The sequence below is a fragment of the Pseudomassariella vexata genome, assembly GCF_002105095.1.
Source record: "Pseudomassariella vexata strain CBS 129021 chromosome Unknown BCR38scaffold_1, whole genome shotgun sequence".
NCBI classification, from domain to species: Eukaryota; Fungi; Ascomycota; class Sordariomycetes; order Amphisphaeriales; family Pseudomassariaceae; genus Pseudomassariella; species Pseudomassariella vexata.
Window position 1 is genome coordinate 4,313,572 of NW_024467956.1, and position 23,559 is coordinate 4,337,130.

The following is a 23,559-nucleotide window of genomic DNA, read 5'->3' on the forward strand; positions in this document are numbered from 1 at the left end:
TCATGACTGACGAGTACGTTGATATTCATGGCTCTGGCGTGGATTACACCGCTGCCTTCCGACTTTGGATCATGCGCGCGGCTTCTGAGGGGTGAGAGATGCATGACGGATTCTACGTCCCCAGAGCTAGGGTCTGGTTATGGACGAGTTGTTTAATAAGTTCGTCGTTTGTCGTGTGTGTCTACTGTTCAGCCAGTGGCGCCTTCGTGCTACACTTTAACCGAGACTTAAATCGGACAGCGCTTGACATGACCAACGTCGCGAGATCTCATTCGGATCTTCGCGGGCACCGTGGTGGAGAACCACTCAAATGCTGAATCAAAGTGGTGGATGCCGTGCAGCGCCAGCAATAGCACGCCAAAGGTGCCGAACCCCCTTGTAGTGAACCAGTCCGACCAATGATAAATGGAACAATGGCCACGAGCTATTGCAGCTTTCGCGAACCGAGTCCAAACTTCAGAACGTGTTGTCCAAACTGCCACACGTGGGACCCCGAGCGCAGCCGCCAAGACAGACGGTTATCAATCACCATGCTTGATTGATAGCAAAACCCACTCAGGGTCCAGCAACCTGAATCGCCAAACCCGACGACATGCTGGACATTTCTCCTGCCGATCGGCGCAGATCCCCAGATTAGGCAGGTTCGCCTGACAAAGCTGGGAGTGCACCGCCAGATGCCAGCGTTTACTTTTGACGGAGCGGAATCATGGCCTCGGAAAAGACGACGATGATTGGTTGAACCCACAATCGCTACACTATCTGCCGGTCGTCTACGACCTTATAGGCAGCTCCACCGGGCAATTATGCTTAAGTCGCAATGGGTTATTGCAATCTTGATGTTTTGCCAGGGCATGCGGCGATAAGAGACAGCTTCCCAGTTACTTCCACGCGACTCCCATTGTGTTACCCACTCATTCCTGTCCGATGTTCCGGCACTGGGATGCCGTTGTGCTCACTTCATCTTCTCTTTCCGCTGATCTACTGATAAACAAGCTATAGCTATCTCAAGCTAAACTATAACTGGTTCCTAGTACTACCTGGACATGACAGCTCGTCCGTCGTGCTTCCACTTGCACCACCACTGTCATCCACCACGTGCCTTCCACCCCAGTACGTGGAACAGGACAAGATGTATATAGCCTTTTTTTAGAATTTCCGTCCGTTCAGGTCATGGGGCCGTGACTATCTAGACCTGCATACATTGCTGGCCTACACTTTTCCATCAATAACATAGCAGTGTCGTGGGAGGGCGACCTTGGGTTGCATATTTACGTAGACTTCCCCTCCTGGCTCTCGATCTCCGTCGGTTCCCTCACCTTTGCGGCTCACGTTGACGGTGGATTGGTGTTGAAGTCAAGTTTGACACTCATCACGTACGCAAGCAAGCGCTTAAGTCCTCATTACGACAGGAAGGATAGTAGCCGTCGACGACAGAAATTAGCATGAGACCAAGCCACGGATATATATAACGACTGCGCATCCCGCCTCGAAAACCCCGAACGATCAGAGCATCGACGCAACCTCAATCTGGTCTTCCCACCCCCTGAACTCCAAGTTTCCCTGCTTTGACAGTTGATACTTTCCACTATCAAGATGAAGTTCTCTCTTGTCCTCGGCGGCGTCCTCTCCGCCGGTGTCGCCGTCGCCGCTCCAGTGATCGAGCGCGAGGCTGCTCCTGCCCCGGCTCCCGTGGCCGATCCGGCACCCATGCCATTGCCTAGCCCGGTATGTTGTTGAAACTCTCCCTTCAGATTCGGTACGACACAACCTTCGTTGGCGGTCATTCTGCTTTATGACAACCTCTTCCATATGCCTCCTGATTGCCCCTTTATCCACGGATAAACAGAACTCAATTGACTTACACCCACGCCCCACAGACCGGCATCCCCACTGCCGCCTCCGCCAAAACCCAACTAGCCGCCTTGACCGTGGCGGCCTGGACGAACACCGACACATACGACCGGGACCTGTTTCCGACCTGGATTACTATCTCGGGGACCTGCAATACGCGCGAGTACGTTCTGAAGCGGGACGCGACCTCCATCGTGGTCGACTCTGCCTGCGTTGCAACCTCGGGAACTTGGACATCTCCTTACGATGCCGCCACTTGGACGTTGGCGTCAGATTTGGACATTGATCATATGGTGCCGTTGAAGAATGCTTGGGTTGTGAGTTTCACCCCTCCTGTCCTTCCTAGTCCCCAATCCTCCTTTCCCTCCTTACCCCAACGACCGCCTCCCCTGTACAATCCCATAGCTATAAACTCGTACTAACAAGCACAACCCCGCAAAAGTCCGGTGCAGCCTCCTGGACCACCGCCAAACGCCAACAGTTCGCCAACGACGTGACGCGGCCCCAGCTGTGGGCCGTGACGGACAACGTCAACTCATCCAAGGGGGATAAGTCCCCCGACAGCTGGAAGCCGCCCTTGGCCAGCTTCTACTGCGTCTATGCGCGTGCTTGGGTTGGAGTGAAGAGTTACTGGGAGTTGACGGTTACTTCGGCGGAAAAGACGGCTTTGACTAGTATGCTGAATACTTGCTAAATCTAGCTTGGGTGACATTGGAAGAAATATAATGGATGAGAAAGTATTGGGTCGACTGGGAGAGTTTTCTTGTATATATTTGCTCCAGTTGAGTTTAAACATAGCAACATTCATTTCGTGTCCCGAATTGAACCAGGTATAATGATATTTCAAGAACCACATTGCGGCCGGGCTTTCGCTGGTGCTTTGGCTGTCTTACAATTATAATGGGAAACGGTTGCCGACAGCAACAGATAATGTTTTATACCAGGCATGAAGTGCTCGGCAATGTAAATAGGTATAGGTGTAGGTACATGTACTTGAAAGCCTGGGACGTCGAGAGGAAAAGCTCTTACGGATGAACCCTGTCCCATTCTTGGCTTGGTTTTACATACTACGAAGGCGACTATATATGAGATTATTCAGCTGCTGCTTCATAGGACATAGACCCGACACATGCACTTCGCATGATACAATTTCAGTTCAGCTTACTTCACTTCATTGAGCTCCGGGGGTACATCCCGTCTCAAGACGGTCTGATTTCCCTGCACCCGGGAGGCTTGTCTATTCCTACACTCAGTCAATGGGAGGAGACCCAGTCTATTCACCTCTCATACACAAATCCTTCCAGAAGCGCGCCATGCACCTCGAAGCCTCTCTAGTTGCGCTTCACCATCGCCGTGCCTCCCTTCTTAAACTCGGGCATCTCCTCGAGCACCACACTCTTATCTGTGTGATCCTTGTTGGGGAACGTAGTGGCGAGGACCCAGTTGGCAGGCAGGGTGTTAGATGAGCGGTTGATGAAGTCGTAGATGTCACCGACGGTTTGCGTCGTGTTGAAGCGAGCAGGCAAGCGGGTACCATCGTGCATTTGAATGCGAATCATGACAGTAGGTTGCGAGACATCCACATTTGTGGGTGTAGGCGTTCCGGCAGCAGAAGAGGTAGACAGTGACGAAGGCCCGGATGGGGCAGCAGCAGCGGCGGCGGCAACGCCAGCACTGCCATCTCCGGGAACGGGGCTTCCTAGTCGTCTTCCTTCACCCGAGAAGGGCTTGTACTTCTTAGGGACCTGGTGGTAGGGCTCCTCGTGTTGTTCGAGCTTGACATCGAGCTCCTCATCAAATCGCACGTTCATGAGATGAACAGGGGCTCGGCCCGAGCGGATCATGGCCAAATCAGCAGCGTTGGCAGGGTCTTCGAAGCGGTGGTTCGGGCCATCATCAATGCTGAAGCCATCGCGCCAGATGTGAAGGACTCGCTCTACAGGCTGGCCGCCGCGGGGCTGAGCCTGATTCTGGGAAGCTCGAGGGTCGGGGATAGAGCGACTCTCTACGCCATCGCCTCCGAGAGTTTGGCCTGCGCCACGGAAAGTTGGTGTTGGCTCTGATGGGCCAGCGGATGAAGCAGGTGGGCCACCTTCCTCTGCTTGCCTGTACAAAACGAGTCAGCAATGATTGCTAACAACAAGATACTGGTGTAAACGAATGAACCGATCGTGGCCGGGGGTTGTCTCGTATCCCTCAGAACATCCAGCGGAGCAATACAATGACGCCACTGAGATTTGCATGGGATACGCAGTAGTGAGGTAGAATGAAACTCGGTCCGTATGTAGGGAAAACTTACGCCTTCGCCTTAGCGACAATGTCGTTAATCAACTTGCGAGGATCAGTCGGTCGCTGACCCGTGGGACGGTCCTGAATCGCAAGACCACTTCGCTCACCCCCAGCATACGTGTCACGCGGTCCCTTGTCATCATCATATTCTTCCTCGCTCTCGTCATCATCGTGATCATGGGCGTGCCCTCCACCACCACCACCACCACCACCACCACCACCACCAAGCGAGCTTAAGGTTGCTAGGCCCGTCTTCTTCTGGGGTTTTTTGGAGGCGCTGCTGGATGTCGCGGACTGGGGCGCAGGTCGGCCATCGAGAGTTCGCGGGCCAGTGTAGCCGGGCGGAGTGGGTTGTGAGGCCGATGCGGATGCTGAGGGAGCTGCGGCAACGGCGTCGGCATCTTCTTCAGCCTCCTCCATGTCTGCCATCAGAGATGCAGCAGCTGCGTCAAGATCCCAGTTATTGGCTGACAGGTATCGGGTTGCTTGTTCGGGAGTGGCGCTGGGAACGAACTCCAGGAGCTGAAGGGCAAGCGCTTCGTGATCCGAGTTGCCCGCCATGTTGCTGGTGTTTCGTCGGCGGTCGATTCGCGTGGCGAGATAGAATGACGTGGTGAAGTGAGCTTACGTCAATCCGCCCAAACCTCAAAGCGAGTGTTGTTGATTTACAGAGACCAAAATCACTTCTCGATTGCTCAGATGCTTTTGGGATCTGAAGAAGTGCAATGGCTATTCCAGAGCAGTAATTCGAGACAGAGTTGTTGCTAATCTCAAGTCGAAGTCGTTTGATAGGATAAAATCCAAGGCTAGGTTCAGGCAGCTCCAACGACGTCAAGCTCCCCGCAGTGGGCTAAGGTGCCCCTCCAAAAGCCGGATTATCAGGCCACCGATTTCCCGTTCCCGCACTGCCCGCTGGGACCCCGTTAGGACGTTACACCGTGTTGAGCCGTGCGCTTTCCAAGGCAATCAAGACGTCGCCCGAACCTTTAGTGTATCGTAGCAGTGGAGGTAGCTTCCAGATTTGATGCAACCACTGTCCAGCTCTCTCGTTCCTCCACTTTTAGAACCAGACATTACCATCAAATGCCGCGGTTATAATCCATTCACTATTCCAAGACCTCTCGTAACCGTTGACAACCATGTCTACCACTGACGAATCTTCCGCACATCTTGCCGAATCCGGCGTCACTATGCACTCCGATAGTGAGCAATACTCGGCCGGCGAGGAGCTCTCTACATCACCCGACTCCAACGATTCCTCAAGCCCCATCATCCTCTATCAGCCACCGACATTATGGGGTCTGGTACGGGGCGCCGCCATCAACCTGTTTCTGCCGTTCATCAACGGCATGATGTTGGGGTTCGGAGAGCTGTTCGCACACGAGGCTGCATACAGACTGGGCTGGGGTGGCACAAAGGTATGATCTGCATTGATGCGGCTGATGAGCTATGGAGAGTTGGTGTGGTTTAACGATGCAAGTACTAACTATGTTGCAGGTTTTCCCACTTTCAAGGCGCACGGCACACGCCATCGGCCCCGGTGTCGAGATTCGAGACAAGCCGACGAGGCCGAGACCTGAGTTGCAAGACCTGACAAGTCTGGAATGACGCCAACTAACGTTGGCGACTGGGCTTATACACTCGATGTATCAAGCGAGATGCCTGTCCCCAAAGCAGCCAGTCATGGGAGACAGGTTGTGTCCTTTGCCAACAGTTGAAGACCTAAAGGGCGACTCTGAGTATCATGAATCTGTACAAATACCCTAGAGATAAATCGCAGATCAGACCATAGAGCCTGGTTGGATGTACACACAGAATGTTGATGCCTGGTTGCTCGACGCAACACCTAGGTACCTATATCAAAGATCGGAAGTTTTCTAGTACTGTGTTCTGTATGAACGGAAACAAGCATCCTCTTCTTGGCTACTCACGGCTACTCAGATAACAATTAGTCTGTACGCTCTGAACGTTAAGAGTTTCTGCTTGGGAGACTTTGAAGGAGAATGATTCAAAGTACTGCGTAGTCCAAGGCACTGCTGGAATCAACTTTCCCGAGCTACGTGGTAGTCTCAGACTATGAGACAATCACATCAACAAAAACAGCAGGTCTTAATTGATCACCAGAGTAGACAGATAGAATTGAGAGGAGCCCCGTGGTCTACAGTAAGGCAGGTGCGATAAGCAATGAAGTTGAGTTGGTATGAATCTGCCGCGGAAGTTGCCGCGTCTATTACGGATAATTGCAAGTCGCGACTTTGCCAATCATGGCCAATTTTTTTGGGGATCCCGTCGCATGTCATGAATATTGAGCTTTGGGTCTGTAGCTCAAGACTCGAGACTGAGCCCGCCGTCATGATGCTTCCAAGTAGAGGTGTCTGCAGCTCTCGCCCAGCCATTGCGCTGCGGCATTGCATACCCACACCAAGACAGGTACACAAATAACTACGAGGAGCTGGCTTGAACTCCATCGCTAACCTTGACCGACAGACAATTCGATCTTGGTCAGCGACAACTCGCCAATTCTCCCTGGCCCGGCCGAACACACCATCGCAACAATGGAGCAGAAACTCATCGGCTCTGCGTGGCCAAGGCAGCCAATTGCTTCGGCTTGGCTCACTTCACAGAGGCCCATTCGGTGCACCAGCTCTGAGAGGGCCCGGCGTTTTTTCCCAAGGAGCTGGCGCGTCGCGGGCTTTGTCGTTATGGCCATTTGGATCCAAAGCACCCCCGAAACCAGCGGAGACCCTTCCAGCCGAGCCAGCTACTTCGTTGCCAGAGACGCCGGCGACCTTTGCAACTCCTGCTTCCGACCCGACCTTGCAGTTCCGAGAGCAAGCGGCAACACAGAGCCCCCTCACCCCAGACATTCCTATGGCATCTGACCTGCCCAACACATTCGGTGACATGGACCCAACATCGATTCTTGACATCCAAGAGCGAATCGGCTACCTGAAGGACTTGGGTCTCGAGTTTGGCTGGGGTCCTAGCTCCTTGGTGGAATGGGCACTCGAACACACCTACATCTATACAGGCCTGCCCTGGTGGGGGACCGTTGCTATCATCGCTGTTGGGTGGCGTATCGCCCTCTTCGTACCCACCCTGCGAGGATCCTGGCACCAGGCCAAACTGCAAGAGTGCCGGCAAAACCCCGAGTTCAAGGCAGCCGAGACCAAGATGTGGGACGCCCGACACACCAACGATTATGCGGCAACCATGGTAGCTCGGTCGCAGATGATTCGCATTCAGAAGCAGACTGGCGCTTCTAGTTGGAAGTCGTTAGTCCCCATGCTCATATCTTTCCCCTTTACCATTGGTATGTTCCGCGTCTTGAGAGCCATGGCCGCCTTGCCCGTCCCTTCGCTTGAGAATGGCGGTGTTCTTTGGTTTGCCGATCTGTCCGTCCACGATCCGACCTACATACTTCCCCTCGTCTCTGCTGCTGTCACCGCATGGAGCATTAAACAGAGCCAGGCTGCCAATGTGAACATGGACCCGAACCAGCGGAAGATGGGGCAGATGTTGATGTACGTCATGACTCCAGTTATGTTGCTGTGCACCATGTGGCTCCCGGCCGTCCTCCAGTGGTTCTTCTTGTGCTTCGGTGCCGGTCAGGCCATTCAGACCACCGCCACCTTAAACCCCACCGTCCGTCGCTGGGCCCAGCTGCCGCCGTTGAAGGAAAAGCCCATGCTTCCCGCGGCGAAGGGGGTCAAGATTCCCGGGGCTGCCGGTGCCCAATACCAGGCGCCGGCTCCCAGCAAAGGAGGCATCACGGACATGATGGAGGGTCTGAACGAGAGCATGAGCAAGTACACCGGTGGCTCTGCCGCTGCCAGCAAGCGCAAGGCCATGGAGTATGAGGAGAAGCGGGCCAAGGAAGATCAGGAAAAGAGACTGCGCCGGGACGAGGACCGCAGAAGACGCAAGATGCTGAAGGAACGGGGTGAGCAATAATGCAGACACGCTCGTGTAGCATGTACTAGGCAGGATATATGTATCATAGAATCGCAAAGTAGGTTGCCTGGCACGGAGGTAAGCCGACAATTGTACCATCACCACACATGGAAGGCATGTCGGGCTTGTCGGGCTTGTAACTATCCGCTCTGGACATAGACTACAGCTTCAGCAATGTTTCCCCTGTTTCTCATGTCCATCTGGCCACATGCGCGCCGTGCCCCTCATTGCAGGTTCACATGCTTATCATCTCATCATGTGATCACAACTTTTCAATAAGATGAGCGAACGCTAGAACTCCAGACGGACGGGTTTGTTGGCGGGTTTCGGGCCGTTGGAATTCCCAAGAAACACGGGAAGGATGGGTCACTTAGCTGCCGACTGTGTGATGTCATATCCAATAAGCAAGGCAAGCAAAGGGGATAAGAAGAGGCGCATGGGCATGTTCGCGTGTCGATAGCTGCGTTAACGCAACGGGACATGTTATGCATCACACGATCATATGATTCTATTGATAGCACGGCTGTCCAACCCAATCATCATCGCCTGCACAGAGAGACAGAACAGATGGGCCGTTCAACAAGGGTACAATTGGATTGAATTGGATCGGGTTGGATTGGATAGGTCAGGACACGAAATCGAACGGCGATGCGCTGGATAACCTCCTTGCAGTAGAACTGCTGCAGGATATAGCGCCCAACCTTGTCCTGCCTGGGGATGCAACGCATGTACTCCGTACTCCGTACATCACCTAGTGGTTCGTTCACACCCTGGGCAAGAGCGCGGCGCAGCCATAGTGTTCTATCTAGGCAGCTTAGGCAAAGGTTCTCGGACCAGTCAGATTTACAGGCATGGGCCATATCTGCTTGCAAACAGACCGAAGCCAAGGGGTCTGGACTCCATGCACACGTGAGAATGGTCATCGAGCAACTTTACCCACGGCGTACTATGATTAGCCACCGAGGCTTTCGTCTGATCTGACAATCGTTAAATTATCGCTTCATCGCTTCTTCATCTGATGTTGGCATCATAGTTTTCGTCCTAGCTTGGCTTGAGACTCGGCACTAGACCTATTAAAACGCTGTCAAGCTGTCAATGGGAAAGTAGAGTTGCGCTAGAGCGGGTTTCCATCGTCTTCGTCCCTTGCGTTTATATGAGCATCCTCTCATGTTCACTTCCAACTAACTTCGTATGAAAAAGACTAACAGAATCCCTGTTTGTGCTAGGCCTAGCTAGTCGTGAGAAATATCCCGCGTACTATTTACCCCACTATTGCGTGATGGGCCAGGGATATCCCCTCGAAGCGGACTCTCCGCGTAGTCCGCAGAATGGAAATGGACCAGAGGTCCAGAACGGCAACGAGGCTCCATCCACGGCCCAGCGCTCGGTGATAGAAATGGACATTTGCCTCGCCGCACGCCCAGGAGCACAATCACAACCTGAGACCGGAGGCCATCTAACTTTTTGACCGACTCCATTTTTGACATGAGTGACACCTGCGCTTGCGCCCGGTTGACTGATCCGAGGACCCGAGAACCCGGTCAAGGTCGGAGCTCGAGCCACTCGGGGTAGAAGGAGAGGGACTACTCACGTAGGGTTTTCACTTGGACAGCCCAACGGGATGATGGATAGTTTGACTTTCGGCTCATTTATCCCTGGGCTGTCCTGTACTTCATTTTCGTAATCTAGACGTAGAGAAATTATTGACATCGTATGCGCACTACCTACACATGGGATTGTCGGCCGGCGGCCTGAAGGCAGTTAGTTTTGTCGCTAAACTCAGTTTTATTATGAGGTTGCACTTGGCTCAATACATATGAGTTCAACTTTCCCCATGTTACAGCATCGCCACTGCGAGCGATCTACCGTTGCCATTTTCGCAAATTCGCTTTCTTCTTAAATTAGAAGACGCTCCGAAGATCCATTTGACTTTTCAAAACCACGGCACTGTTGTAATTATACATAGATATTCTTGGCTTCTATGACCTGCCGTATTCTTTCGGCCCTTCGAAACGCCACCCCCAGTTGCCCGACTCTTCATCCCAGGCTATCGGAAGTGCAAGCGAGATTGGGAGCAAAGATTTTGCGACAACTTGGCAAAATTGATAACATTGAAGTACTCCTCTCGCCAGGGCGGCGGTGCAAAGTGCTTCGGGGAACCTCGACCGTGCTAAACTCTGAAGAGACCCCGCGGCTAGCGTCTAGGGCCAGACATTGAGCCAGGGAGCTGAGCTGGGCAGAGCTGGGAGGAATTGCAGAGCCATTATACTTGCGGCTCCGTTGCCAGACCAAACTTCTCTTCCGATTGAGCTTGCGGTCGTAAACGAGGTCCCGACCTGGAACATTGAAGGTATCATCATCGGAAAAACACCTCAACCACAGAATTCCTTGTCCCATTTGCGGAAATTGATGGGATCTTTGCCGGAAGCGAGCTACCTGTTGCGACTGGGGGGAACGGGTGATAGTGGGTTGTCACGTTTGGCAGGCCGGACTGGACCGGTGGAAAAAGCAGTAACAACCACTACTCCTAAGGTGTGTCGATCAGTTCATCTATCTCGAGACACCATTCGTACGTTTGCGCAATTGGCGTTACATAAAACGATACCACTTGGGGGGGTAATAGCCCGTTGGTATTGAACCCAAATTACTGACACTCGCATCTTGCTGCAGACACGGGCCTGTTGTTGACACTTTGATCCCGTTGTCTCGAACTTCCTGGCTGTCACGACTCCCCCTGACAAAAAAACCAAGAGGAAAGAAAAAATCAACCAAAACCAATCGTGATCGGTGCATACCCTGGGCTCCGGCTCACTGGTTCCTGACGATCCTGTCTGGTTTCCTGGAGCACGGTGCGCAATTGCAACAGTTCCAGGATCGTTGGCAGGGACAGCCGGGACCACGGCTTGGCTCAAGTCGGCGATTTTCCCGCCCGGACCAGGGGACAGGACGCTGAAATTAAATGGTCCTTAACCACCTTCCCAGCAGTTTCCTGTCGAACAAGTCCAGCCTGCGCCTGGTAATATCATTCAAATATCCAGGTAAGGACCCCATCATCCGTCGCCTCCTGTGCTTCTTGTTTGGCGGTTGTCATTTGTTGTTGTCGTTGTTGTTGTTGTCTTACCCGACCCTTTCACCTGCACAGAACCTTACGAGCAGCAGCTAATTACTCCTCTGCACCAAGTGTTTCCGTCGAGTTCACCCCGGGCATACTTAACTGTCTTATACTCGACCATACTCGCTCGGACCCTGGCTTATTATTGCGGTGCATTAATACTCCATTCCACCTTTGGTTGTTGTAAACTTGGAGCCGGCCAACCAGCCATCTGAACTCTTTTCCTTCACCCGCCGGTCTCCGCAGAGTCCGATTTCCCACGATCCACTGCAGCTTCTGTGTCGCCCGAATCAGACGACTTTACTCCACATCATTTAGCTTCCCACTGAGCACCTAGGCGAGTCGGAATCAAGCCGGGTCTTACACCAAAACCGAACTGGACTTTAGCGCAAGCCCGGGATAGCAGCGAATCAGATCAGACGATAACGCCCCGACGTTTTCCAGAAGTACTAGTCAAGTTACGGTGTAAAGAAGGGACGATAAACATGGGTCTCTTCTCCAAGAAACCCAAACAGCCCAAGACGGTCAGTGTCAGCGACACACATTCCACCGCGAGCTTCAACTCGGATCACAGCAACCTCAAATCGCCCTTGCGCATGATGGCCAACAATCGAACGTCAGGTGGTGGTAATGGTGGTGCAAATGGAAACGATGGTAACTCGGTGCCCACGACGCCCTTGACGCCCTTCTCGCCCCGCTTGCCCAGAGTCGACTTGCCCAAACCTCCCGACCCCAACTTGGATCCCGCTGCCTATCTGCGTAGTTTGGGCGCCGTCAGAGAGAGGAGCAGGATCGTCACGGACAAGGCATTGCGGAATAAGTTGAATCATTTCGATGTCGACATGACCAAGTTCCCCGATGTGGTTACTTTTGTTTGTGGAATTATCAAGGTGCGTTCCATATGCTTCACCCACCTCGCGACTTTTCCTGCAAGAGCAGAGAGAGGGAGAGAGAGTCGGTTGGGATCTTTCCAATGAAATCGAGCCGATCGATTGGCTCTTACCCGCTGTCAATTACCCTGTTGAGAGAGTGCACCATCGGCTAATCGGCTATTGTTCTGCCTCAGAGGGATTACGATGCACCATTCACGAGCATCCCGGGCCACGGCCGCCACCAGCACTTCTGCGTCGGAGGCCGGGACCGCATCGCGAATCTACTCTCCACATTCGACCAGTCCGTCGACAAGACAGAGCAATGTCGTCGGTTGATCGACCTGTTCCTCGTCAGCGTGCTGCTTGATGCGGGTGCGGGCACCACGTGGAGTTTCCAGAGTGCGGAAAACGGACGCGTGTATAAACGAAGTGAGGGCCTGGCCATTGCAAGTCTGGAGATGTTCAAGACGGGACTTTTCTCCGGCGACCCGAACAACAAATTCCAAGTTGACAAGAAAGGCCTCCAAAGTTTGACAGTTGAGCAACTGGAGAAGGGTATGCAATCACGGCCGGGGAATGAAGTAGCGGGGTTGGAGGGCCGATCACAGCTCTTAATACGGCTGAGCGAGGCTTTGGACCAGAAGGCAGATTTCTTTGGCGAGGATGGAAGACCCGGAAACCTGGTTGGTAAGTTGAATTTCTGGGATACACAACCCACCGCTTTGTGCATCTAAGTAACATTTTTATTCAGACTACCTCCTCTCCCATCCTACGACACAGGCATCATCAAACCCAGTAGTCATCCTCCCCGTCCTCTGGAATGTCTTAATGTCAGGCCTGGCACCCATCTGGCCCGCCTCCCGAACAGCCATAGATGGCGTCTCCCTCGGCGACGCCTGGCCCTGTTCTTCCATGCCCCAAGCCGGCAAAACCCGCTCCCCGACATCTGCCACCTTCTCCCCCTTCCCGCACACCTCCCAAGCTGAAAAGCCTGCACCCTGGGAGTCCATCCTCCCCTTTCACAAGCTCACCCAGTGGCTCACCTACTCCCTGATGCAGCCCATGCAATCACTCCTCAAAGTGCAGTTCGCGGGAACCGAGCTGCTGACTGGACTTCCCGAGTACCGCAACGGTGGGCTGTTTATCGATCTGGGTGTGCTCACGCTCAAACAGCTGGACATGGAGCGGGGGCTGGAAAATTATAACGAGTATTGCCGACGAAAGAGCGAGAAGGGCGTGGAGGTCGCGCCCATGTTTGCGCCGAGCGACGACGTCGTGGTGGAGTGGCGGGGTGTCACGGTCGGGTTTTTGGACCGGTTGTGTGCGGAAGTTAATATTGCGTTGAGGAAGGAGCTCCAGGGGGGTGAGCTGACGTTGGCGCAGTTGTTGGAAGCGGGAAGTTGGAAGGTAACGTCATTCCATGCTGGATTCTGCGAGGGAGCGTACCATCACTAACAAGCAACAATAGGGAGGACGAGAAATCGCAGAGGTTAGCCGGCCGAATACCAAGGAGCCTCCGATCTTGATTGATTCGGACGGAACGGTATTCTAAAGTCCCAAGTCTCCCGGACATGAATGACGAGGGACAGGGGTACGGAGGAGGAAGGTTGTGTTTTAACGCGTGTTGCATTGGATGGATGCATGCTGGGTTACGTTGAAGTACGGTTGCCATCAAAGACTGGGAGGCGCGCCGTCATCAACAATAGACAGGTGTAGTGACGGACAGGGCAGGCTTCACCGAAAACTACCATCAAGACAAAGACAGGCCAGGCAAAGGAAATGAAAATATTGGCAATGGTTACGCACTACTGGTTCTGCTCGAGCTTTGAGATGGCAGCATGGTTGGAGGCACAAGACGAAGAATAAGAATAAATAAAGTAAGCGGCGTGGTGATCAAGAGGAGGTGTGTCCTTGGCACGGCCGAGTGCTGGAAAGAGGTAATTGGGGCTGGTTTGTCCATGCTTTCGCTCTCTGCAGTAGCGGGGTCTCGATATATTTGACAGCTTGCGATGAAGACTGGTATATGTGTCACCAGTTGCAAGGTTAGGTGCAGGACCTTGAAGCCGCGGAGCCAATCTAGAGACAAATCCACTTCAGCCCTGACCGATCAATGTGAATAAGGGGTAAGCACGATCTGACAGCAAAGGGATGAAGAGGTCAGGAGTCGCAATTGCATAGTGAATGTCGCCTTATGCTGACATCTTGACTGTCACAGAGAAGAAGTGGTTTTATATACTAATATGCGTGCTAACGTAGAAGATTCCAAGAGATCCACGATATACATCATAGTCCCGACTGTCCCGACCCCTGAAGTTGGAATGTCTGACAAAGTCACTGGACGGAAGATTTTGTTGTGTGGTACGACACCGTAGTTGCGTATCTAGTGTCTGCTTATTTCCTTGACATGTTAAAGCAGCACGGCACGACAGAAATGCATATATCAACTGTTCGTCTTCTCGATATCCCGGGCGATAACTATAATTGGAATACGGCTATGCACACAAATGGTTTAGCAGCCTGAACGAGATGGAATGTTTTTTCTGCAATGACACACGCATACTGCCATGCAAGCTGTTTTAATACTTCAGGCCGCGACATATCTCGGACACCTGCAATCCAGGGATATCACCGCCAGAATCGTGGGTAGTGTGCAAATGCTGTTCTCTTACTGTGATCCTACTCGGTAAATATGGTGGTTCTACAATTGTCCCATGGAACGATAGATTCGCGTGGCTTTAATATGATGACACCGCAACTGTGGAAGTGGTAATACGCCCACGATAACTACGTAGTGAGTGTCGCCCATACCTATCGAGGATTGTTATCCCGACCAACATATTTTAAGCTGATGTGGGATATCAGAGGTCACGGTGCACGGTATAGAAGAATTTTTGATTTTCTTGCATCTCAATAAGCCAATAGAGCTAGTCTGTAGGAACCATTTCGCAAGGTATTTGCTAGTAACTGTCTGCTTCCAGGAAGACTAAGTGTACCCAAATGTAGCCCCGGTCATGCATTCGAAAATCCATCGTAAATGGTCTCATGACCTTACCAGACTGGGAAGGGGTGTATTCATAATGGCTATCTTGTCATGATCAAAACAAATAGTACACAACAAAACTTCAGTAAATATGTACATGAGATGTGAAGCTGCGCATTCTGGATGGCTTTTGCACCGACCACTATCTCCCTCCACCATCGTACACCCCCAGTACCGTTCTTACACAGCCAGACAGTCATGATTCAGTTAGCGACTCACTTAGACCCCATACCGAAACTCCTTCACTTTATAGGCATAGTAACCCCCCGACAACAGCCCCAACGCGCCCAGAACAAGCGGGATGGGCGCCCGGCCGCCCGTCTTGGCGATACGCGGGACGGCCGAACCGAGAAGGACGGTGCTGTTGGCTAGAGCGAGCTCGGTGCCGTAGTCGCGGTTTTGCTTGATGAGGTAGCCTGGGTTGAGCGTTAGAGTCGGTCGAGAGGAGACATGGTGGTGTTGGGATGCAAAGGGGGTGGTTGCGCGGGGCCGGGGTGAGGTAGAGATGGAGAGGAGGCGGGAAGAACGAGAGGTTATATACGAGGAGAGAGACTATAGCGTGGGAAAATGTGATGGGCCTGAAGAATAACCAAGGGTAATGGAAGCAAAATCCGATGAGGTCAACCAAGGTAGATTCGCGCCGGAATGGCTGGTATGATCAAGGCGGAGGTTGGGGCAGACGCTGAGGGGAGATTTGATGAGATTTCATACCTGCATACGCATAAGAGACACCCAGCCCAACACCGGCGACCAGAGAGGGCGTTGAGCGAGTCCTGACGTAGCCCATTGTTCCGCCTACGGCTACTGTTTGAAGCATTAGTGTTACAAAATTGTACGGCTAGAGACGGCAATTCTTACGAAGGCCGGCGAGGGTGAATGAAGGATGCTCTGCCATTATGTGATTTTATCGAGGACTGTTGGAATTGAGATGTTGACGTTACGGGCTGCTATATGGGTCGAGTGTGCGAGTCAGAATGTCAATTTGGCACGAACAGTTGGTCTGCGTCAGTGTGTGGTGGGTACCACTTGTGGATATTGGCATAGCTCGTTTAAAGGCATGATCTGTTAAACCACCGACAGGTACAATACCGTTGCGGTAGTGGAAAACAATGTGAAACACAGATATAAGAGAATCAAAATATGTGGAAATCAGCATATATTATATTATTTGGGTATCACAAGACCGGATACCTGATGCGCCTTCATCATGCTCAGTTGAACTCCTTAATCAATTGTATCATGGCATCGTATACGTCATAGTACAAGTCCAGGATGTGAAATACTAGACAATGCTAACCGCTTCAACCGCTGCACCGATATTATACCATGTGGTCAGCACCGTTGGATCCAACAGGTCTGCGCGGAACTCCAGTACCGGGACCGGCGCCGTACCCAGTGTCGTAGCCATTGCCGGCACCGCTATGTCCATGGCCATGACCATGCTTTCCGCCCATACCATGGTCGACACCCCAGCCGACCTTGCGGGTCCAAACGGCGTGAGACAACTCCATGCCGTCGTTGAACAAGGCAGGTTGTCCACGGTTCAAGGGAATGTGATTGAAGCGGAAGTCCCAAATGGCACAGTACACCATGCGATACGCCGAAAACGCAAATACGGTGCCAATGGCGGCGCCGGCGAACACGTCGTACCAATTGTGATATTCATCGATGGTCAATGCTCCTCCGATAAGCACAGCGCCGAGGATGGGAGCGTAGAGGGCGATCAGCTTCCACATTGCCGGGTGGTAGTTGGCGAAAACCTTCATCTTAGCATTGAGGTACAGATACAGGTAGACGAAGCCGGCGAAAGCAGCGGTGGTGTGGCCAGACGGCATAGACTCGAGCGAGTCATCGATCTCGTTTATATCCCCTGTGCAAATCTCGCGGGTGAAGTAGATGCTATTGAACCCTGCCGCGTTGTATCCTTTCCTCGCAGCTTGGGAGGTGGCAAGCGAGATATCTGGCTTGCAGACATCCAGAAAGTGAGGTCGAAGTCCACCGATGAGCCACTTCACAAAAACCTGGAAGACCGCAGCGCCGATGAGGGAGTAGAGAAGGCCGATAATGCCGTTGTTCACGTCCCAAAACGAGCGGATGCGAATCTGCATGAAGAGGATGACGACGATGGGGACCAAAGCTGCGAGCAAAGCGGCGGCCCATATGGGAACAATTTCCTTCCGGAGTGGGTAGGCGAATTCCGGGTACACAACCTCACGGTCGGAGAAGGTAACCGCGAAGGATCGGTTGGGTGCTGGATGAGCCATGTAGACCTGTGTATAGTCAGAATCAATATTGCCCTGGTATGAGACTGGTGGCGCACTTACTCCGAGACCAATGGCACCAAAGATGGCCATGGTAAGAATGTCGAGCCACGTAAGCTTCAACCATTGACCAAAACTGGGTTTGGTGGACATGGAGTAAGGCTGGGCGACACTGCGCTGCTTTGGCGAAACGGCGCCACCGCTGGTTGCGGTGGCGTTGTTTGGCTCTTTGCGCTTATTGAATAATCCCATCGTGATGTGTTTCAGATGACCTTCTGCTGATGGTGTTTGGTCGTCTGCCGGTGCAAATAGTCAAGCTCGTCGCCTAGCTTCGAGGCTGGAGGGACAGATGTGAGGAACCTGAGAGCGGGAGAGACGCGGTGTGATATGTTGTGGAGAGATAGGGCTGAAATAGGCAGACCGACGGAAGAGCTCAACATATTAATATTGAAAGGCAGAGCCACTAGATAATTGGCAACTTACTCACCATGCAATCTTGTTTGTCACGAGTAACCAGGATAGAATTTATCATTCTTGACGTCACATATCTCAATTCCCAACTGCTCCACCGCCACGAGGCCCCAATGAGACGCAGTTTCATGGCAGGCTCTAAAAAGACGACCAGCATTAGCACTGGATAGCCGTGCTGCAGTGGCAGACTCCGAGGCCCAGAGCTGTCATGTCATAGCTTAATTCAGGGGCCAATGACGGTTGCTAGCGGGCGTTTTGCTGCTGTTCAATCGCGATCTGCCGGCCGTCCAGCCGCGTGGTGTTTCATCCCAGTTCCCCCACAATTTCGGCTCGTCCCCAGCCCACGTCATGACGGCCAAAAACTTGGCGGAACTTGGCAATTGCTTGTCCAGGGTGCAGGGGTGGCACTGTTTTCGGATGAGAAGCTCCTCTCAAAGGGCTGAATGGAGACGGCACACAGGGGAGTTCCTTATTGCGGGCAGTGGAGCGGGGGTTGACGTCTTCATGCTTAAGGTATTTCGTATGGCAATTGGTCATGCGGGAATGGAGTTTGAAGGCGCGAAAGTGTTGCGTTGGCTCCGGCACATGTACCGCTGGGGCCATCTTCCGCAGCTGCAGCCTCTGGAAGTCAGTTTCATCAGCATCATCACCATCGCCAATACAGCCCTCTTGTTCGTATAGTCCATGCCAGAGGATTGATTACTGACTGCTCATGTGACAATGCCAGCCGTTTGGAGGTTGCGATACATCGGGATATTCCGCTGCGGGTTAGTGCGTCGTGCCTGCCAAGCTGTAACTCAGCGGCTAGAATTTCTGGCTGTCTAGCCTTCGTCAACCACACTATAACTTTAAGTGGTTGCACTTCTGCTCTTCCAAATTGCCCACTACGGGTATATACATCAAATTCTCAAGTGTGCATAATCGGTCTCTATTTCACCAACCCCTTATTGTAGTGTAGCGTAGGAACCTAAGCCTGCGATTGGGCTCGGCTTCAACACAATGTCTTCTCCAAAGCATGGATCGCCAGATCTGGTAGATGGGAAAAGATGGTTCAACTCTCTCTTGTTCGTCAAAACGTTAACTAGCTATGGGAAGGTACGGCCAAGTACAGGGCTACAAAACCCCTTCAAACCAGAAGTAACCATCATAAAAAAGAAAGAAAAAACATCCTGTTTGGGCCATCGTATAAATCTTTGGTGGACCTTCCCATAGAGCTCTTTACTGCTGTGATATCTTAGGCGCCCAATTGCGCTGTCAAGTCTCTTCATCTATATGTCGGCTAATCCGCGCAACGTGGAAACTATCAGTGCAGTTGCAGATCACGAGACGTTCAGTCGGGGAATCATCGAAATTATCGGGGACGATTCGCGGTTAGTCGACTACCTCCCGGGCCTCATGATCACAGCCAGACGACCCGGTGAAGGCCGGCTGCCATGGGAGTTGGCCTCCACAAGGGTACCCTGGTTTCTTTGCAAGAACTTGTCACAAGAATATTGATAGTCTAGGACGCGGTAACCCTAGCGTCCCAAGAACAGATCACACAAAAAAATCTCGTGGCAAGGCAGAAGGCGGGTATGCAGCTGCCGCTAGAGGCCTCATGGAACTGCTACCAAGAACTCCTTGTACAACAGGAGAATTTGCTAGCGTCCGAGCCAGGCATCAAAGTATGGCCTTTAGCGCTTTGCTGCACTCCTGCACTAAGGAAAGTCATTATGACGCCGCCAGCGCACTAGAAGCTTTTGCACCGCAGTACGAGACCCCATAATCCGTGCCTTCCCGGATGGCTTCAATGATACTATCCCGAGTGGCTGGCCGACTCCATGGCGCGGAGACTAGCCGTATTACGTGCGCCTATGGAATAACGAGGGGGAACGAACAAGTGGAGGGGCTTTTGTGTCAACACGCAGGAGCTCGTAAATGCAGAGGACAACCACGGCGTCACGGGGCTGATCGTTGACGTACACTACCTAAACACTGGACTTAATTACCACGTCTTCAATCAACCGAGTAAGCCTGAATACAACCACCTGGTTCAAATACTTCGACGGCCAGGTTGTAGCCATATTGGGCCTTCTCTTCTTGCCAAGGGTCAATGAGACGAGGGCTGATTATCTCTCCGCAGTAGCGACGTGAAGTGTGCACTGAGCAAAGCGACAGATCTACTGCACATCAACCTACAAAGTCAGGTTGAGCACGGCCTCTTTATGGATCCTAAATCTGACGAGAATTTCGTGTGTTTTCCATGGAAAAGTGGCACAAGCTCTGACACTTTGACCATCGAGTTTCCTCGCGAAGGAGAATAACCTGCTTTCCCTGCTTGCTCCTCTACAAAGATCGATACGATCCGTGGAGCTGGGCCTTCTGGTTTTCCTATGCGATATATGGATGTTTCATGCCATGACAGACTTGACTGGCATAATCGGCCCGTGATGAGAGACCTACAGTCACGATATTATGCGAGAACTCCGGGGCCGCGTTGCCCTGGCGATACATCTGGATGAGGGATGCGATCAACGATTTTCTCTACGTTGACGCGAAAACTCTGTTTCGTCAAGGGATGTGCGCGGTAGTAGGAATAGGCCGGATTTGGGCAGAGTCGTGGGGGACCCATTTCGTCCGGCCCTCGATCCGCCTCAATAGAGAAGAAGGCCGTTAATGACCTAGCATAAAATACGTATGGACGGTTTGGATTGTGTAAATGGTCTATTCACCGTCAGGTAGTGTGTTGAGTGTTATTTGGTGAGCTCGTTAATGTATGCGTGTGAAGGAATGAGACTAAACCCACGCAAGTTAACTCCTAATTTGATTTCACGCAGAAACGATAGCAGATGTGAGAAATTTGTGCCGAAGCGGCGATATCGTACTTGTACTTCCTGCCACCCTTCCTCCTCAATCTCAAAGATTTAACCTCGACGCATAGGTACCTAACCACCCAGACTAAGGTACTTTACAATGCGACCCTACTGCCGGATTCCAGGCGTAGAAACCAGCCACCGTAGTATCGTATTCCTGCGTGATAGCCCAGAAGCCATCCCCGGATTGGACCAGATAGAACTCGTCAAAGTCCGAAACCATGTCAGTCTGATCGGACGACGGCGTCAAGATGCCCGTGCTAATGCTGGTCGTCGTCGGCCTGGTCGCGGCCATGATGCCTAATGCTATTGGAGGCCAGGACACCCACACACGCACACAATCGTCAAACGCGAGTTATTGGCAGTCGGACCCGACGCCTGGTTTCCAACGATAGAAATCGTCGAGATTGATATCGTTACCCACTGCAAGATCGCCGCGCGTATCACCCCAGACTACTAGATGGAAATTATCACAGTTTAAGATTATGCTAGTATAGATCAGCAACGGCGTGTTAACACCATCGCCCGTGCTCGAATCATTATAGTTATAACTCATTTAATTCTGTTAGTTCCACTCGAGGCTGTGTCATAGCTCCGTTCAACCAGTCCAGAAGGCCACAATGACCCAGAGGCTCCCCATCTCGATCCCCAAACTCCACCTTCTCAAGTCCACGAACAGAAGCAAGTCCATTGATTCCGAGGTCGGACTTGAAATCCCCAGGGGGAATCTCCCGTATCAACTCCTCCTCAAAGCACACTCGCAACATACAAAGTCTTCGACATTGTTGGAGCAACTTGACCAAGCTTCCGACATGCAGTTGCGGCAACCCCCACAAGATCTTGTCCTGACTAGGGGCGTTGCTGTCTATACCGCACTCCAGACATTCCCTGCTATCCCAAGAAATCTCCAAGACCTCTATATTTTCACGGCCAATGGTTCCAATGGCGATTAGGATCTTCACGGCTTCACTCACGTCCTCCAACTGCAGAGTGGTTTTGCGGTAGGCTAGAGGTAGGGCCTCTTCGCGCATCTGCCTGTTGACGCGAAGAAGGGCGAGATCAGGCCTGTGTGGAAAGTAAAACCCTTGAGCGTCCGCCATCGTGTGGGCCAGGTTGACTCCTTCTGCGCCCTCTGGGCCGGGAAGTTTGTATTTTGTGGTTGGGATGGTGAAGTTGTAAACAATTTGGCGAAGCTCCCTCGGCAACTTGAGAAAGGAGGTCATCATGCTTCGAATTGAAGGACCCCGGGGCTATTGTACATGTCAGCGCTGCCGCTATCGAGTATATGCCTGTCTATGCTTGACCTTCGAAACAGCCACCATTCTCGAAAACTCCGCTTCTGTTAATAGAAGATTGAGTTCAAGTCCAAAATCGAGATGGACATCGACCTGGAACCTGTAGGTGCCAGCCTCGTTTTCCTGGACGAGTGCAATGGTTTTCCTATCGCAAATGATCTCCTGTATATTCTGCATGAGACGTAATTCCTCCAACAAACGACATTGAAGGAAATCGATGTCTTACCCTTCTTTTCTCAGAACGTGGGATTTGGCGGGTCAGGGGTTGGCCACACTTGTTAGAGGTCCTGAGGGCTTTCCTCATCTGGTAGCTTTCAAATTCCTTCGCGGTCCTTTCCAATGGAGAATTTGAGACAGGGCTTAGATCGGAATAGAATAATCGAATTGCATCTTCATGTTTACATGACGAGTGGGCTAGAGACTCTGCTTTAAACCCGAGCTCCTTTTCCATCATCTCTAACGGGAATATAGGTCGCCGTTTTGCCATCATTAGCGGATGTACACATCGACACGGAAGGCTTTGAATTTCTTCACAGCCAATTGATTTTTATTGTGCAAGTTGGATCCGGTGAATTTCTAGATCTACGTGCTGTTGGGTGTTGGTAATTCACTGGAATGCGGCTGACGCGTTATGTTGATTGCTCCGCAGGCTCACTATACCCCTGTCTCTGCATAGTCCACTGGAATGTGAGCCGGGGATCTTGGTACTATACCTTTCATAGTCATGCGTCACTTCATACCGATTGGGATTTCCTTATGTTTAGCATTCAGAGATGGCACCGATCGTATAAGAAGCCACGGAACGCCGTGCCTTCATCTAAATCTAGATGGTGACTCGCAGACAGTTCAGTAGTAGAGTGGACAGAACTCGTCTGCGACTAATCTGCAAGGTCAAGATAGCGATGGACTATCTCCCCACTTTGCAAACCGCGGTGGTTTGGCATGCTAATAATAGAAGGCTGTTGTAGCAAACGATCGTCGTGAGTGACTAGTCAAGCGGCACAGCCGCACCCGCTTATCATTAGCGCATAGCCCCGCGCCTCCGCTGTGTCTGCTTCACAACGCAAGGGTGGAAAGGGATATTGGCTTCAGGCAGCTTGCTAAGTTAACATGTCAATCACCCTGTGGAGGTACTGTTTCCGTGTTTTGTCTTCTGTAAGTGCGTCTCTCGCGCTAAACACGCTCTCACCACCATGAAAGGCGCAATCCAATCTCGCTGCCGCCGACTCATTGAACGGGCTAAACGCTCCAGCGCCTTTTCTGCCATGGCACCTACCTCAAATGTCCCCCACCCGCGATGACCTGGCCCCTGACCACTGGGCCAAAAAGCGGCTGTTGGACACTCCTATAGGCCCGACTGCCAAGCGAGTAAAACATTCCGATGCAGACACCGAACGATGTACTAAAGTTCAAACGTGGCTGCATTGCCCCCAACTCAACTCAGCCCCCAACTCATGAGGAGCTAACGTTGACCTGAATGTTCTATAAGCAATATTTTTTACCCAACGTCAAAATGTGCGTGACGTCTGACCGTGCAGCAACGGTGGTGCACGATAAATTTG

The 23,559-nt window shown here is 52.1% G+C and overlaps 9 protein-coding genes across 9 annotated transcripts; 5 read left to right on the plus strand and 4 right to left on the minus strand.

The window, feature by feature from the left end:
- Nucleotides 1–1,701: 1,701 nt before the first annotated feature.
- On the plus strand, nt 1,702–2,545 carry BCR38DRAFT_323804 (uncharacterized protein; the record flags this gene model as incomplete). The annotated part of the gene is made up of 3 exons (XM_040854791.1): nt 1,702–1,725; nt 1,878–2,168; nt 2,294–2,545. Coding segments are annotated over 3 exons (567 nt in total), but the record flags the coding sequence as incomplete, so codon positions are not given.
- A 247-nt stretch (nt 2,546–2,792) lies between these two features.
- Nucleotides 2,793–4,940, minus strand: BCR38DRAFT_360227 (uncharacterized protein). Its single transcript, XM_040857159.1, has 2 exons — nt 4,151–4,940; nt 2,793–3,957 (listed from the first exon to the last, which is right to left on the minus strand). Exons 1-2 carry the CDS (start codon nt 4,699–4,701, stop codon nt 3,183–3,185), a joined length of 1,326 nt encoding a protein of 441 aa, XP_040721729.1. The 5' UTR covers nt 4,702–4,940; the 3' UTR covers nt 2,793–3,182.
- Nucleotides 4,941–5,093: 153 nt separating this feature from the next.
- Nucleotides 5,094–6,036, plus strand: BCR38DRAFT_28050 (outer membrane protein TOM13-domain-containing protein). Its single transcript, XM_040854463.1, has 2 exons — nt 5,094–5,558; nt 5,638–6,036. The coding sequence occupies exons 1-2, from the start codon at nt 5,280–5,282 to the stop codon at nt 5,746–5,748; spliced, it is 390 nt and encodes a 129-aa protein (XP_040721730.1). The 5' UTR covers nt 5,094–5,279; the 3' UTR covers nt 5,749–6,036.
- BCR38DRAFT_28051 (60Kd inner membrane protein-domain-containing protein) lies at nt 6,037–8,181 on the plus strand. The gene is made up of 2 exons (XM_040854464.1): nt 6,037–6,570; nt 6,628–8,181. The coding sequence occupies exons 1-2, from the start codon at nt 6,325–6,327 to the stop codon at nt 8,092–8,094; spliced, it is 1,713 nt and encodes a 570-aa protein (XP_040721731.1). The 5' UTR covers nt 6,037–6,324; the 3' UTR covers nt 8,095–8,181.
- Nucleotides 8,182–11,556: 3,375 nt separating this feature from the next.
- On the plus strand, nt 11,557–13,773 carry BCR38DRAFT_28070 (uncharacterized protein). The gene is made up of 4 exons (XM_040854465.1): nt 11,557–12,096; nt 12,273–12,765; nt 12,830–13,485; nt 13,547–13,773. The coding sequence occupies exons 1-4, from the start codon at nt 11,692–11,694 to the stop codon at nt 13,628–13,630; spliced, it is 1,638 nt and encodes a 545-aa protein (XP_040721732.1). The 5' UTR covers nt 11,557–11,691; the 3' UTR covers nt 13,631–13,773.
- A 1,203-nt stretch (nt 13,774–14,976) lies between these two features.
- BCR38DRAFT_419035 (transmembrane proteins 14C-domain-containing protein) lies at nt 14,977–16,089 on the minus strand. The gene is made up of 3 exons (XM_040859273.1): nt 15,977–16,089; nt 15,830–15,922; nt 14,977–15,534 (listed from the first exon to the last, which is right to left on the minus strand). The coding sequence occupies exons 1-3, from the start codon at nt 16,011–16,013 to the stop codon at nt 15,338–15,340; spliced, it is 327 nt and encodes a 108-aa protein (XP_040721733.1). The 5' UTR covers nt 16,014–16,089; the 3' UTR covers nt 14,977–15,337.
- Nucleotides 16,090–16,437: 348 nt separating this feature from the next.
- Nucleotides 16,438–17,631, minus strand: BCR38DRAFT_330963 (phosphatidic acid phosphatase type 2/haloperoxidase; the record flags this gene model as incomplete). The annotated part of the gene is made up of 2 exons (XM_040855010.1): nt 16,438–17,388; nt 17,443–17,631. 2 exons carry the CDS (start codon nt 17,629–17,631, stop codon nt 16,438–16,440), a joined length of 1,140 nt encoding a protein of 379 aa, XP_040721734.1.
- A 1,218-nt stretch (nt 17,632–18,849) lies between these two features.
- BCR38DRAFT_405142 (uncharacterized protein) lies at nt 18,850–19,347 on the plus strand (the record flags this gene model as incomplete). Its single annotated transcript, XM_040857931.1, has 2 exons — nt 18,850–18,926; nt 19,089–19,347. The coding sequence occupies 2 exons, from the start codon at nt 18,850–18,852 to the stop codon at nt 19,345–19,347; spliced, it is 336 nt and encodes a 111-aa protein (XP_040721735.1).
- A 1,900-nt stretch (nt 19,348–21,247) lies between these two features.
- BCR38DRAFT_329991 (uncharacterized protein) lies at nt 21,248–22,484 on the minus strand (the record flags this gene model as incomplete). Its single annotated transcript, XM_040854918.1, has 2 exons — nt 21,248–21,907; nt 22,224–22,484. 2 exons carry the CDS (start codon nt 22,482–22,484, stop codon nt 21,248–21,250), a joined length of 921 nt encoding a protein of 306 aa, XP_040721736.1.
- Nucleotides 22,485–23,559: the final 1,075 nt, after the last annotated feature.